This window comes from Festucalex cinctus, chromosome 17 (genome assembly GCF_051991245.1).
Source record: "Festucalex cinctus isolate MCC-2025b chromosome 17, RoL_Fcin_1.0, whole genome shotgun sequence".
Lineage (NCBI taxonomy): Eukaryota > Metazoa > Chordata > Actinopteri > Syngnathiformes > Syngnathidae > Festucalex > Festucalex cinctus.
In genome coordinates, this window is record NC_135427.1 from 11,543,716 (window position 1) to 11,557,305 (window position 13,590).

At 45.4% G+C, this 13,590-nt stretch overlaps 1 protein-coding gene across 2 annotated transcripts in view; it reads left to right on the top strand.

The window, feature by feature from the left end:
• The first annotated feature begins 10,852 nt into the window (after nucleotides 1-10,852).
• nrg3b (neuregulin 3b) overlaps nucleotides 10,853-13,590 on the top strand; it is a 200,234-nt gene continuing 197,496 nt past the window's right edge. Inside the window, exon 1 of one of the 2 annotated variants that reach the window (XM_077502035.1) lies at nucleotides 10,853-13,042. In XM_077502035.1, coding sequence (XP_077358161.1) covers nucleotides 12,193-13,042 — 850 coding nt within the window. In that variant the 5' untranslated portion in view covers nucleotides 10,853-12,192. The remainder of the gene's footprint in view (nucleotides 13,043-13,590) is intronic. The other variant, XM_077502034.1, reaches the window with a different exon arrangement.

Consider the following 13,590-nt stretch of genomic DNA (forward strand, 5'->3'; position numbering starts at 1 on the left):
TTTCCGCCTTTCATTCATAAATGAACAGGACCAATGAGAGCTGCGGCGAGAAAGACGTAACCTGTGTTACAGACAGACGGATGCTCTTTTGAGTGTTCTGTCCATCGCAAGTCTTGCAGGCGGTATTAAAGAGACGGGAAGAGAAGTTGTTTTCCTGGCAGCCTGTGTTCATTCCATCCGGATTCTTGTACACGCTGAACCTTGCTCGCCAAGGTTAACGCTGAAGTGCTGTTTTCAGATGCGCATTCCCGGGAAAGCATCGCGTCGACGTCACTAAAAGCTCCCGTCTGCGGCTTCTCTCGCTCTGTCTCAGCGAATGTGTGGGTTCATGTGCGTACACAAAAACGCACATTCTGTCAAAAAGGGCGCTGCATTCATTGAACTTTTAAAAAAAAAAAAAAAAAAAAAAAAAGTGTTGCTTTGCTACAAACTGTTGCAAATGCAAAACACAGCATAGGGCGCCCACTGTTCAAGCCTGGCCAGCCACAGGTGAGGGTTAGATTACAGAAAACAGAAAAATCTTTATTAGGTATACCTTGTCGTGTGCTGGAGTCGGATCCCAAAGCGCAGACACAAATTCAGTTATAACTATTTATTCACATCGAAAGGCGAGAAACAGAGAAAGCTGCACAGATGAACAGAAAGTAATAATCTGTCAAACACACACAATTCTCAGACTGCACCTACAGACAGTGAATCCATCTGATTGGTTGTTGCAAGTAAAGGACGGAAGAACGACATCACCTAAAGGATTAAAGGTTGACATTCCATAGCCTAAAACTAGATGATGGTTATATGATGGTTCCATCAGTTCAAAACAGACACTTGTTATATCAGTACAAAACAGACACTTGACCTCACGGTCGTGAACCCAACTTAACAGGTCATGAAGTCAAACTTAACCCTGGCGTGACCCCAGACATGACATACCTTCAATGTAGTTGCCAGGTGTCCCAATACTTTTGCCCACATACTGAATGGGGAGACCGTAGAAACCACATGACTTGAGGTAAACAAGGGCCTCTCTCCATATTTACTTCTTGCCATAATTGCAGAGATTTAATCTGAGAAAATACTGAAGAGAAAAGTGGAGACGCTCGAGTGTAATTCTGCATTGAAACAGGCTCTGCTAATGTTATCACACGTAGTTTATTCTTGTCATTTCTAGATGCATAATCACCATGAAAACAGCATGGGCTTCAACATTGAACCCTGTGGGATACCGTGTCATATTTTAACGAAAACTAATGAAACAAACCAAAGTTTAAAAATCATTTTGAAATAAAAAATAATCGGAAAAAGCTTCTTAAAAAAAACAAAACAGCTAGACCTAGGAAACTACATTGTTTACAAAACTACATCTATTATTAGAAAAAATATCCTTTATTTTTGCCTATGGCAAATAATTTGATATATGAGAGCTTAGTTAGTTTATATCACCCATAATACATTTATTTAAAAATAACAGAAGCATTCATGTTCCGAAATGCTTTAAGGTGATTCTTTGTTAGTTGTATTAAAACTAGAGGGTGCTAAAGCTGTGTGCTACAGCTTAATGGTATCAATATTGAGTTGAAGCATACTGTGCCGAGTGTCAATCAAAAGAGAGCTTTCTAATTTTTTTTTTTTTTTTAAGACCGGATTTCGTTTCAGGTGTAGCTAATGTCGCGACCGCCGTGTGCGCGCGTCTATTGTGTCTCTTCGGCTTTCATCAAATGTGTTTTAAGCCATCTGCCGGCTTGCCGCGTGCCTTGGGCCCAGTCGAGGTGAAACTGACGAGATTACAGTGATGAGAAAACCCCCTCCCACTGCTTGGCGGTGAAGTGCGCGCACTCTCATCCATGTGCTGCCACCGCTGCAGGTTATTTGATCGCGGCTGAAAAAAAGGTGTTCTTGCAGGTGGGGCGGCGAGTACGCAGGAATGCGACGGAGGGAGCTGGCTTGATGCCTCTTAACGATACAGATGTCTTTTTGAAATATTTGGTGCGATGTTTCTGTGATGTGGAGAGCCCAGCAAATTAACTCTGTTGTCGCTAGGGGAGGTGAGGTGGGCGGGGCTCATGTCACTCATATTGGATGTCACGGTTGGACAGCTGAGAAATGCCGTTACCAACGCTGCCATCTGCTCTGCCGCATTGTGTACACTACATTAGGTAAATGCACGCAGTTTAAATGCCACCCGATGACAGATTTGATGTTAATGCTCAGTCGTTAGATATATTCGTTTGGTTTTTTTCATTTGTTGGGTAGTTTTAAAATTAAATTCTGAAAAACATGTATTAGTTTTTTTTTGTAATGATCAAAGATGGCAAAATATGTTGATAAAGCTCTAGTTAGTAGGTAAGTAGTAGTGGTGTTGGAAGTACATTGAAGTGATATATCGCAACAGAGATTTTTGTGTTGGGCGGAGCTAAGTTTAGCCTGGGTTGTTAAAGGAAATTATGGAGAGTCTTCACTGCTGGTGTTAGTTTATTGTTTGACAAATGCAGATTTACAAAGATTTACATTAAAGTCTGCCACCTTCTGCTTCCGTCTTACTTGTGAAACGCAAAGGCGGGTAGCGTAGGCAAAAATTGTACTCGAGTAAAAATACTGTTACCTTAGAATAATACGGCCAAAGATGGCCGAAATGGTGAATTTTTAGAGTCCATCAGTCGTCACTTTACTCAGTGAAATGGGCGTCAGTCAATGTTTCCGCCATTCCGTCAGTGACGGATTGTCATTTACATTGACAGACGAAAACGCACTTCCGGCAATGCTTAGTCCTTCAGTTTTTTTTAAAAAGTTTCCCATCATTCGTCATCAACCAAACAGTAATGAAGTAAGGAAGTATTCAGTGAAAATAAACTACTCACACTCAAATATTTACCAAAAACACTCAATTGCGTAAAAAATGACCTAACAAGTCCATCCATCCATCCATCCATCCATCCATCCATCCATCCATCCATCCATCTTTTCAACCGCTCACAAGGGTTGCGGAGGTGCTGGAGCCTATCCCAGTCGGCTCCGGGCAGTAGGCAGGGTACACCCAGAACTGGTTGCCAGCCAATCGCAACTGACAATTATAATATATCCAAAATGTAGAAAATTAGTACTTAATTAGTACAACTGTAGCTCGTTGCTACGCACGTCTTGTAAATGTTGTCTTGTTGAACTATAAAACCAGGAAACAAACCCCCAAGGTAGTCATTTGGTGCATGTAAGAATGTAACCTATAGCTCTCTTGGTGATTATACATCAGCGCTGCTGAATGAATGAAGTGACACTTCCTAACGTAGGCGGACAGGCGGTGCTCATGGGCGAAGATGATGACGGGGGTGGTGGTGCAGCAGGTTGTGGTTATCCTGTGTGAAATGTCACTTTGCTTCGCCAAATGAGCCCACGCTTACCTGCCGTGATCCCAGATCCGGGTTGCTCGTGTGCGATGCTACCAAGCACATAAATTGAAGGGTGCAGCAGAAACGGGTGTTGTTTGAATCACAAATGAGCTTTCCCAATGCGGCGCGGCCACGCTGACTCACTGGCCAATTTATTCAGCCAGTCAAACACAATCACGTCTGGCCTTGAAATACTTTGAGTGACTGTCCAGCAATGCGCATGGCATCAAGTCTATTGAATTACCTGCACAGCAACCAAGTGTTTGTTTAATGTCCAGCTCTTCATTAAGTCTCCGGTGGCGTTTTTTGGGTGTGTAAAAGTCTCGTAAACAAGCCTCGGTATCATTTAATGTGCCGACTTCATTTCTTATAAATAGGATGGCGGTCAGAAGGCTACCACCTCTGGCCAATTAAGGAGGAAAATTTACAACAAACATCCCAAAGTCACTATCTAACAGTGCAGTCAATCCATGCATTATTAAGAAAGCTGTTGAATAATACATAAAGGCTGGTGTTTCCCGAATTATTCTTGTATCTTGTACTGGGTTTGGCCTGCAGCTGGAATTAATGAGACGGAAGCGAAGACTTTCAACAAGGAAACAGGTTTCACAGGTCATGAGCGTTCTCAGACCAGATAAATTCCAAAGTGTTTATTCAATGGCAAGGAATATCAGACACAGAGTTTGGTGGTTGTTCAATTCAGAATTCCATTCATACAGTGACACTGCAAAGGTTGAAGAATTTTGAAACCTCGACTAAATCTCCCCGAAAAGTTGCAGAAATGTAACATCAGTATAGCGTGCAAGACTTAAGCAAAGTTTGGTAGCCAGTGACGGGCGAAAGGAGGAGCCAATGGGGCAAAGTCCACGGGTATCTGAACAAGTGTTGATGTATCAGATCTGAGAGGGAACTAAATGCACAAGTCTTCCGACGAACAATAAACTTCACAACGACTTCCCTTTGCCTCGACCAACAATTTCCAGATGAAATTTCTCGTCAGCCCACCTGTTTGTTTACAACCTGTTTCCATTGAACATTTCTCTTCCACACCATCACCACCACGTCCCGTTCACGACTGGATGGGCATGGATGTAAACGTTGTTTACACTTCTCTAAAATGTCTGCAACAAGAGTATACATTCCTTGGAAACTGGACAGCGATATCGTTAAAAGCTACCTTCAAGAAATATGATTTTCTCAGTTGAACATCCAGCGTTTATACTAACCCGAGACGAGAGTGATACGATGAGATAAAACTCTCATCAATAAGTCGATGGAGGTCAGCTCAGTGGGTGTGTGTGTGGGTGGGAAACGGTCAGCTAATCGAGTAAAGTAAGTCCAAGTATCTGCTCTTTGGGGCATTAAAGCAAACAAATGGAGCGTGAAGGACATAGTGATGAACATGTACATAGTTGAGGGGGAAATGAAAGGCCCTCCCGGGAGTTAAACAGCACACTTTTTTTTTTATCGCAATGGCAGGAGCGTATCCGTTTATAAAGGAAATCCAAGCATGAAAAATTAGACAACAAAATATTTCAAAGATGTCACGTAGGATCTAAAGCTGCTGTTCCACTTTGAGGGCTATATCCCAGGGAATCATCAACGTTTGATAGATAGCGGTTTCCCTAGCCATCAGTTGTGAGCTGCTCGGCTGGTGTTTTGGTGCCATTTACAAACACACAGCGTGAAACTGACTGAGCCTCGCCGCGTACGAGTTGACTAAGCCAACCTTTTCAAAAAAGAAAATGCACTGACAAGAACGAGGTGAGCCTGGAAGAGGAGAGAACGTGCACAAAGGGACGTTGTCAGAAACACCCGTCGGCATGTCAGGGCTTCAGTGAGGAGTTGCACCACGGCATTTCTAGAACTGCTGCAGATACCGATCAGTTAATATGGTTGGTCCTCCCAAAAAGTACAATTGATTGATTGATTGATTGAACTTTAAAGGTAACTACAACTTGATTGTGATTTACTAAGTGTCTCTTCTAAGGGACGTTGTCTGCTTGTTTGATGTAAACCAGGGTCAACCGAACACCGCCAATTTATGTATACATATTCCTCTGTATCATTGGCTGCTACGGGCATAAAAGTTGAGAGACTCATAGTACGCCCCCCCATTGTCAACTGCCCTCAACCATGTTAGAAACTTTTGGAGCATCGGCATCAAGATCGATAAAGGTCCCGCCTTTCACATCCAAACAGCAGCTCTGCCAGACTGTTCTGACATACAGAATCCAAGCAGAAATTCTCAAAAAACTCACAATTCAGTGAGTGCACAAATTGTAAAGCTGCTATCCTTTCTAAAAATGTAACCTTAGCGGTTAAGTAGTGTTTGGTTGAAAGAGCTTTTCAGTTCAGGAAATGTGACCTCGCAATGCTGCATTTTCAACATATGGCTATTTTCAGTACTTTACAACCTAGAAATGCTTTGAAACTTTGCTATTAAACATTGACTGTCATTTGCATCGACGATTTAGGAAAATAAGAAATGTGAAAATCGTTTACATGATAACTTGGAATATATTGTATGGCTAAATACTACTATATGCCTTGGTTGTTGTCCAATGACTTACTAGTGGCCATTAATTCTACTAGTTGACCTTCAAAGTCCGATGAGATGCAACTAACTGGAAACACTTTACTACTGTTGTAAGGTAAGAAAAAGGAAAGCTCTTGGGCCTGTCCAGGAAGTCTCGACCAAGTGTTATTCACGAGGCTAAAACCGACCCTTCTTTGGCTAACAAGCTCTCATCCACCGGAAAGCAAATGGAAAGGACAAAAACGAACACGCTCTTCTAGATTTTTTTTTTTTCCTCAAGCATTGATCCCACAGGTTTTAAAGTTCCTTTGGATGCAGCCAGGCGCAGAAGTGTGGTCCCCGCAGACCAGTTCCCTTAAAGCTAATGGTCAAAGGTTGAACGTAATGACAGCCAGAAAAATGGTTGCCTTCAAGCAACGATGGATGAACCGAGCTCGGCATTCGGGCGCCGTAAAGCCTCCTGAGATGATGTATTAATTATCCGGCCACTGTCTCCATGAGAAGACAATAGCCTGGTGAGAAACCTGCTTCTTAGTCCACAGTGACTTGGGACAAAGGAGTAGAAATAGATGTCCAGTGACCAAAAAAAAAAAAAAAATCCCTGAGTCAGGTGGCGTTCTTTGTAATGCTATTCATGGGGCGGCAATGGGATTAAGCTTCTTATTGAACCACGTTTAGAAACGCGTGAACCCCGTTAAGCATAATCCCATTTTATAGAGTTGGATCCTAAGAATGCATTTCAGCGTTTATGCTTTATGAAGGAAATCACGGGAAGGATGAGAGGAATTATTTCCATTATTACCGCACAGGATAGACTTTTCCTACACTGTGAACTAGTGGATGGTACAGTCTCCAAATACTCTTGTATATGATATGCTGCTATTAAGTACCAACTGGAGTGAAATGCATGCTAGCGTATAACATTATAATTGGAGTTGTCACAATTTGAGTGAGTCCTTTTATGCTCTCCTAGTTGGGATGACTCAAACTTTGAACCAGATAACTTAGGGGCACATGTGGTAAAGTCAAGTCTCATAACAGCAATGAACCTTTTCATCAAACTAGAGACATGCAGAAAAATCTTGTGTCAATATAGCAAACTGCTCCCTCAAATAGCTGATTCAGGTTTCTGAGAAAAATCTGTTTAGCTCTTCCTGGTATTTGGGTCAACAAAGAGAACTTATCCTTCTTGGTGTTGTATATTATGAGACTGTTATGTGAGGTGAGTCAGACACTAGGGAGAGATACTTTTTTCAATACACTGTTATCTTGTTTCTCCCCCAGTACTCAGATAAACAATATTCTTTACGACGTGTCGGAATCAGCTACTTTGTTTCTTCATCCAGAAATTTCCACAACAGGAGTGAATTGTATCTCAGTGAATCATTTTATGGAGTAATCGGGAGTAGCTTTCGTCTCGCATCGGCGCCTCGGTGATGACGATGCACATTCCTCATCTTTGTGTATGTCCAATGATTGACAGTCGAGGATGTACTCCACTGGGATAGACTCCAGCGGATCTGTAACCCCCGAACGGGTATGGGAATTGAACGGCTAGATGGCAGATATGTTTCTAATCAATGTGGAAATATGTAATGGCAATGAATACAAAAACCTGTTGTCATGCTGAAGAAAAGTGCCACAAAAGATACAGTACACAACTAAATTGTTCTTCCCCGGAGATGCCCGATTGCATACACCTGTGGTACTAAGAAAAGAACGGACTCTAAATGTGATTCAGACGGAGCAATCAATACTCCCATGGGGTTGCCGTCGTCTAAGTGAAGCCAACCCCGAAAGCTCTTTTTGATGTGTCCTCATCCTGTCGGTCTTGGGGTAAACACAGCATGATAGTGGAGTCGTGGGGAGGATGCAGAGGGCAAGAAGTCATCCATTATTCACTAAAAGTGCATCTTCATGCCCTGGATGCACACCGGTGTGGAACAAGGCTCCGGCTGAGAGGCAGCCAGGCCTTTGGAGGCCTCCTCCACTGATTTCTAGACGGGACTCGCTGGACATTCCGAGAGATTGAAGCCATTAATGTGTCACATCTGGGAGGCACCCTGGGAACGGACCTGATGAAATGATTTCCCGCTTTGATGGGATGAACTTTACCTGACATTAATGGGGATTAATCAGGTTTGGAGACCTTATTGTCTTCCATAGAGTTAATTCTAGACTCTCCCTTTGGCCCCATAGACACCAGATACCCAAGGCCTGTCCCATAAATTACATTCAGCTGGAAATACTCGGTTGCGTTTAGATCTGCACGTGACTCCACAGGCGGCACAATTAGGATTTCCTGCTGCACTTTGTTCATTTGTCGAACTAGACTCTTTGATATGCATCTTTTAAATGAATGAACCGCCTGTGTCTCATCCCAACATAGATTTGACATAATTAGAGCTCACAATTTGAATAAATGTGTTATTTATGCTCACATGACAATGTGAAAACATCAGATCAAGAACAGACTCAGACAGTCTGACAAACTTTCTGGTTTAAAAGCAACTTGTGAGTGGGAATGCATATGGAGAATCATATGTAAATTGCACTAGACGTTAAAATCTGTGGCTCAGAATCAATTCGTTGTGCAAATACGTAGCCTCATTTGGGTCGACGGTGGGTTGGAGCCCAACCGAGCTGACTTTGGGTGATTTAAATTTAGTATTCAATTAATCTGAACATGCATGTTAACACCCTCACACAAAAAAACGTGTGGGTCAGATTTTTTTAACTACGGTCAGATCCGTCGGCTTGTGCTCATTTGTGAAAATACCAACACGGGATCTGACCTGCCTCTGTGCAGAATTGTGCCACACAGGATTTACATTGCTCACCAAAATAGGTAATTTTGATATACACAAGCAAACAAAATTAGCTAAAGACATTCAAAGCATCTGGTTCGGATGCCTCCTGGACGCCTCCTTAGAGAGGTCTTCCGGGCATGTCCTACTGGCGGGAGGCCCCGGGGACGACCAAGGACACGCTGGAGAGACTATGTCTCTCAGCAGGCCTGGGAACGCCTTGGGATCCTGCCGGAGGAGCTGGTTGAAGTGGCTGGAGAGAGGGAAGTCTGGGTTTCCCTCCTAAAGCTGCTGCCACTGCGACCCGACCTCTGATAAGTGGTAGAAGATGGATGGATGGACATTCAAAGGCAAAGTACATAGAACATATGTATCTCGCTAAAATTACTAAAATACTACACCATAAGATTGATCTTAAAAATACTTAAAAACACGTTAATCTAGGGTATGGGGGGAGGGGGCATGGTTTTAACCTGGAGCATTCACACTTGGGGCTTATTAGCTTATTCCATTTGTGTACAGCATCAAAGCTACATGCTGCTTCACCAAGTTTGCTTTGAAACCTGAGCTCTAATAATTGACTCGAGTCTGCAGACCTCAGAGTCCTGCTAAAATTGAAAATAGAACTTTTAATGTTAATCATTTACTCAAGGGAGGTCTGACCTCCCCCAAGGCCAAACAACCTAAAGCTCTGTTGGTCACTGCATCTCTCAAGTGGACTGTAATGATGACGAACCAACAAACATCTCAAGTTTTTCTCAGTTAAACGGGCACCTTTTTTTGAAAGCTTACTAAATCCTCTTGAGATGAAATATTTACTGTAAAGAAAAACACCGTGCATATGCAAATGATTTCTGGGAGTTAAAGACTTTGATAAAATTGCATAATTTTGGGGTCAATTGCGGGGGAATGATGCGTTTCAGATGGATTATCGCACCGCCACAAGCGGTTGATGTTTACGAAAGGACGATGCGATCGGGTCGGAGCCAACGCTCGGTTCGGAGTCTTCTCTTTCTCCGCCCACTCTGACCTAACTTTCTTCCTCCTCTTCTTATCTCCCCCAACTTGCTCGTCTCAGCACTCGCATTATACACGCGCTAAGGCTAATTATTGCAGTGTTCCCCTCCCCCAACCGCCACCATCCCTCCTCATATTCTCCTGTGCATAAAGATTTCCTTTACTTCCCTTAACTTCCTCCACGCCTCTGCTTTCATATGTAACAGCAAAATCAATCTAACAAGAAAGCACAAGCGGAATTATTATTATTTTTGTCTGCCATCAAGCATCTTATCGCCGGCGCTCATTTCCAATTTGTGAGAAGCGCAGCTTGTTGTCAAAGGCAGGTATATCCGCCGAGATCTAGCTTCCCGCCTAAAAAAATACAACAAAAAACACAAGCCTGTTTTTCTGTGTTTTTGTGTTTGGGGTGTGACAGCAACATAAATGATGCACACAGCAAAGGATGACAGAGAAGATGTAACAGCATGGCAATGTGTTTGCCTGGATTGCACATGAGATTAGCCGCGACGCAACTTTTGTTGTGGTTGGAAACTTTTGATGTTGAGCTGTGTGAACGAGGACATTATTTCATGTAATGCTGAGAATCGTACGTTCATATTTGTTATTTAACATGCATTTTCTCGTTATGTGAATCTCGTGTTGCCCTATTAAAAAAAATAAAATATATATATACTTTTGTTTGTGAAAGCTGAGAATCAGTCATACTATTTGAAACGTGTTTTCTTATTATTGTGTGAATGCTGAGAAACAATCAGGCTCATGTTGTGCGACATTTTCATGTTCTTTCTTTTCGAAAGCAGCCGCATCTGTGAATCAATGTTGTTACTTGCCCTGCCACTAGGGGGCCTACCTGTATTGCATCTGGGGGTTGCTATGATTTGCTGTCATGCAGTAGGCAACATTTTGTCCAGCTGTGGGACACGAATGATTTCGAGGCAATTCCGTTGATGCGTTTGTCCATACATCACAAATGTCACACCTGCAGCCATATAGCTATAATTCAGGATATAGCTCAAGGGCGTTTTTTTTTTTTTTCCTCCCCACTACTCAGATTTGCATAGCTAAAACGAGGGCGTCAGTCACGAACGTCAAAAGGAGTCTCAACTTGAAGTCGGACTCCAAGTGGCTCCAAAATTCTGACGCTGCTGTTTGGTTTTGTTTGCTCGGCGCAAGCCTAGCGCCTCCCTCCTCATCCTCTCTCTCCATCCCTCCCCTCCCTGGGGTGTGTCTGTTCCTCTCCCCTCCATGCAGCGTGAGTATGTATGCGTACATGTGTGTGTGTGTTTGTGTGTGTGTGTGAGCGGCGCCGCTCTCGCCGCCTCCCTCCCTTCCTTCCTTCTGCCTCCCATCTGCATCTGCTGCAGAGCTTAGCCAACACGCATCTCAAACACGCTCCATCATCATCATCATCATCATCTTTTTTTTTTTTCCTTCTTTTTCAAGAAGGCATGGAGACGGGACAATCGCCAACCGTCACTTTCCGAGTGTTGAGGACGGTGGCCAGGACGCGCGGGGACGCATCGCTGGATTGAGCCAGCTGTCCGTCTCAGCCTCCAGGAACCGTCGCCGCCGCCGCATCGTTTTTTTTTTTCCGTCTCCCAACCCCTCCTCTCCTCTTCATCTCCCATTCTGCTGCTTGCGCCACTGTGGGAATGCGGCGGAGGTGAACCGGTCGTAAAGGTGTCTGCCAATTCCGGCGCCAGGAGCGGAGCTATTCGCAGAGGAGAACGGTGGGCTGCAGGCGGTCGGACACCCACCAACCAAGCCCCCCCCCAACCCCGGGGAACCTTACCCAGCTGTCACTCCAGGAAAAAGTGTAGCCGGCGGATCAGCTCTATCGTGGATTACGGAAAAAAAAGTGGGGGTGCAAACTTGAACTTGGATGATCGAGCGAAGAAGGGGACGACACTTTTCTTGTCTTGAAGCGACGGCGAGTGGAAATCCACCCTCACATGGATTTACAGCTCTGATCTCCACCACCTCGGATCAATACCCACCGTATTTTTTGTTTTGTTTTTAAACAAGGGAGTGCAGCATTTTGGGATTTATCATCGCTTTGTCTGAGGCACCCTTCTCACCCTTTTTTCCCCTCCCTCCATCTCACCTGTGCATAACCTGTGAGCTTGTGTGTGTTCCTGTGCATGTGTGTTTGCTTCCTCGTCCGCCAGAGGGAGTGCAGGTTGTGTATCTCGTGTTTGCATGTGAGTGCTGTGCCAGCGTTTAATTAGTTCCATGACTGTGTGAGTCTTAATGTGGTAGAGTAGAGCTATGCATGCATGTGCGCGTGTATATAAATCGATACGTTGAGATGTGTATATAGTCTTGCCGTGTATGCGTGTGTAAGATGTGCTGCTTTCTTCCTCCGCCATCCGTTCCTTCTATACGCCCCTCGATCTTTTGCCAACCTGTTTGACTTCCAAAAGCTCCCCGAGAGACCGAAAGCAGGATGAGTGAGCACTCCGGCGCGAGCACTCTGGCGGCCATGACGCTGGAGGAGCCGGGGGCGGAGCAGGCGTCCCCCCGAGCCCCGGGCCCTTTCCGCTGCGGCCCCTGCGCCGTGTGGCCTCGCCAGCAGACTTGGCTGTGCGCCGTGCCCTTGGTGATGGGCTTCGTGGGCCTGGGCCTCAGCCTCATGTTGCTCAAATGGATTGTGGTGGGATCAGTCCAAGACTATGTCCCCACAGACTTGGTGGATCCCAAAGGGAGCATGGGACAGGACCCGATATTCCTCTCCAAACCCAGTGCCATGCCCAAGGGGCCGGACATTTCTACCGCCACCACGTCCGCCGCCTCGACCACGGCAATGGTTTCCACAACTACGCCGCTAGCTGCCGACGGGACCGCCCCGGCGCCAAGGACTCGATCCGGGCCGCCGGCCAATCATTCGGCCAACGGTAGCGCCGCCAGTGGCGAAGGCAACAGAGCGCCGCACCTCCACAACCGCGTTGGCACTCGTGTCGGAGGCGGGACCGCGGTGACGACGTCCACCACCCGTGCGCCCCGACTCATGCCACCGTCCGGCGGGAAGGAAGTGACCCCTCGCAGTACAGTCAGGAAAGGAAGTGCCGTCGTCGGTGGGCGTAACGGAGCAGGCCACTCAAAGCCGGGACAGACCTCATCCACAACCGGCGCCTCCACAACCTCCAGCACTACCACCACCACTGTGAGGATCACCACTAAGGTTCAGACGACCACCTCTCAGCCAGCCGCCCCTCCGGTGAAGCCCACGGCTCGCTGGACTCATGGGCGTCAAGGAAAGGCTCCGGCGACTCGACCGCACCACCGCTTCCGAACACGTGAGTTACTGGTCTTCCAGGATTGCTTTTAAATTGAGGGCTGATCTCACTGGTCTGCAGACGAGTTGGTGACTTCAAGTCTCTGCTGGTTGTCGAGACGTCACTCAAACGTGACATCTTCTGGAGACAATCCAGGTCACCAGGGAGTTGTTGTAAATTCTAAAGACCACTTGGAGTTTTAAAAGTTTCCAGCAGGTTTCAGAGAGCTGATTCTATCAGCGATTGTGCCAGTTTGAGGTCTCTGCACCATTTTTTTCTGGAGATCTTGGAGACTTTTTCAGGTCTCGCAAGTTTTAGAGATGTCACTGAGTCGAATACAGTCGTGACGTTGGAGACGTCTCCACGAGGCCTCTGCGGCATTTTTTTCTGGAGGTCTCTTAGAGACTCTTTCAAGTCTCCAGCAGATTACAGAGACGCCTCGTGGACTAGTTTTGTCCGCGACCGTAGAGACGTCTGTGGAGACATCTCCGAGACCTGCTGGAGACATCACGTTGACATCAGAGTCTGGTGGCAGCTTCTGGGTGAGAGAACAAGCAATATTTTGGTTT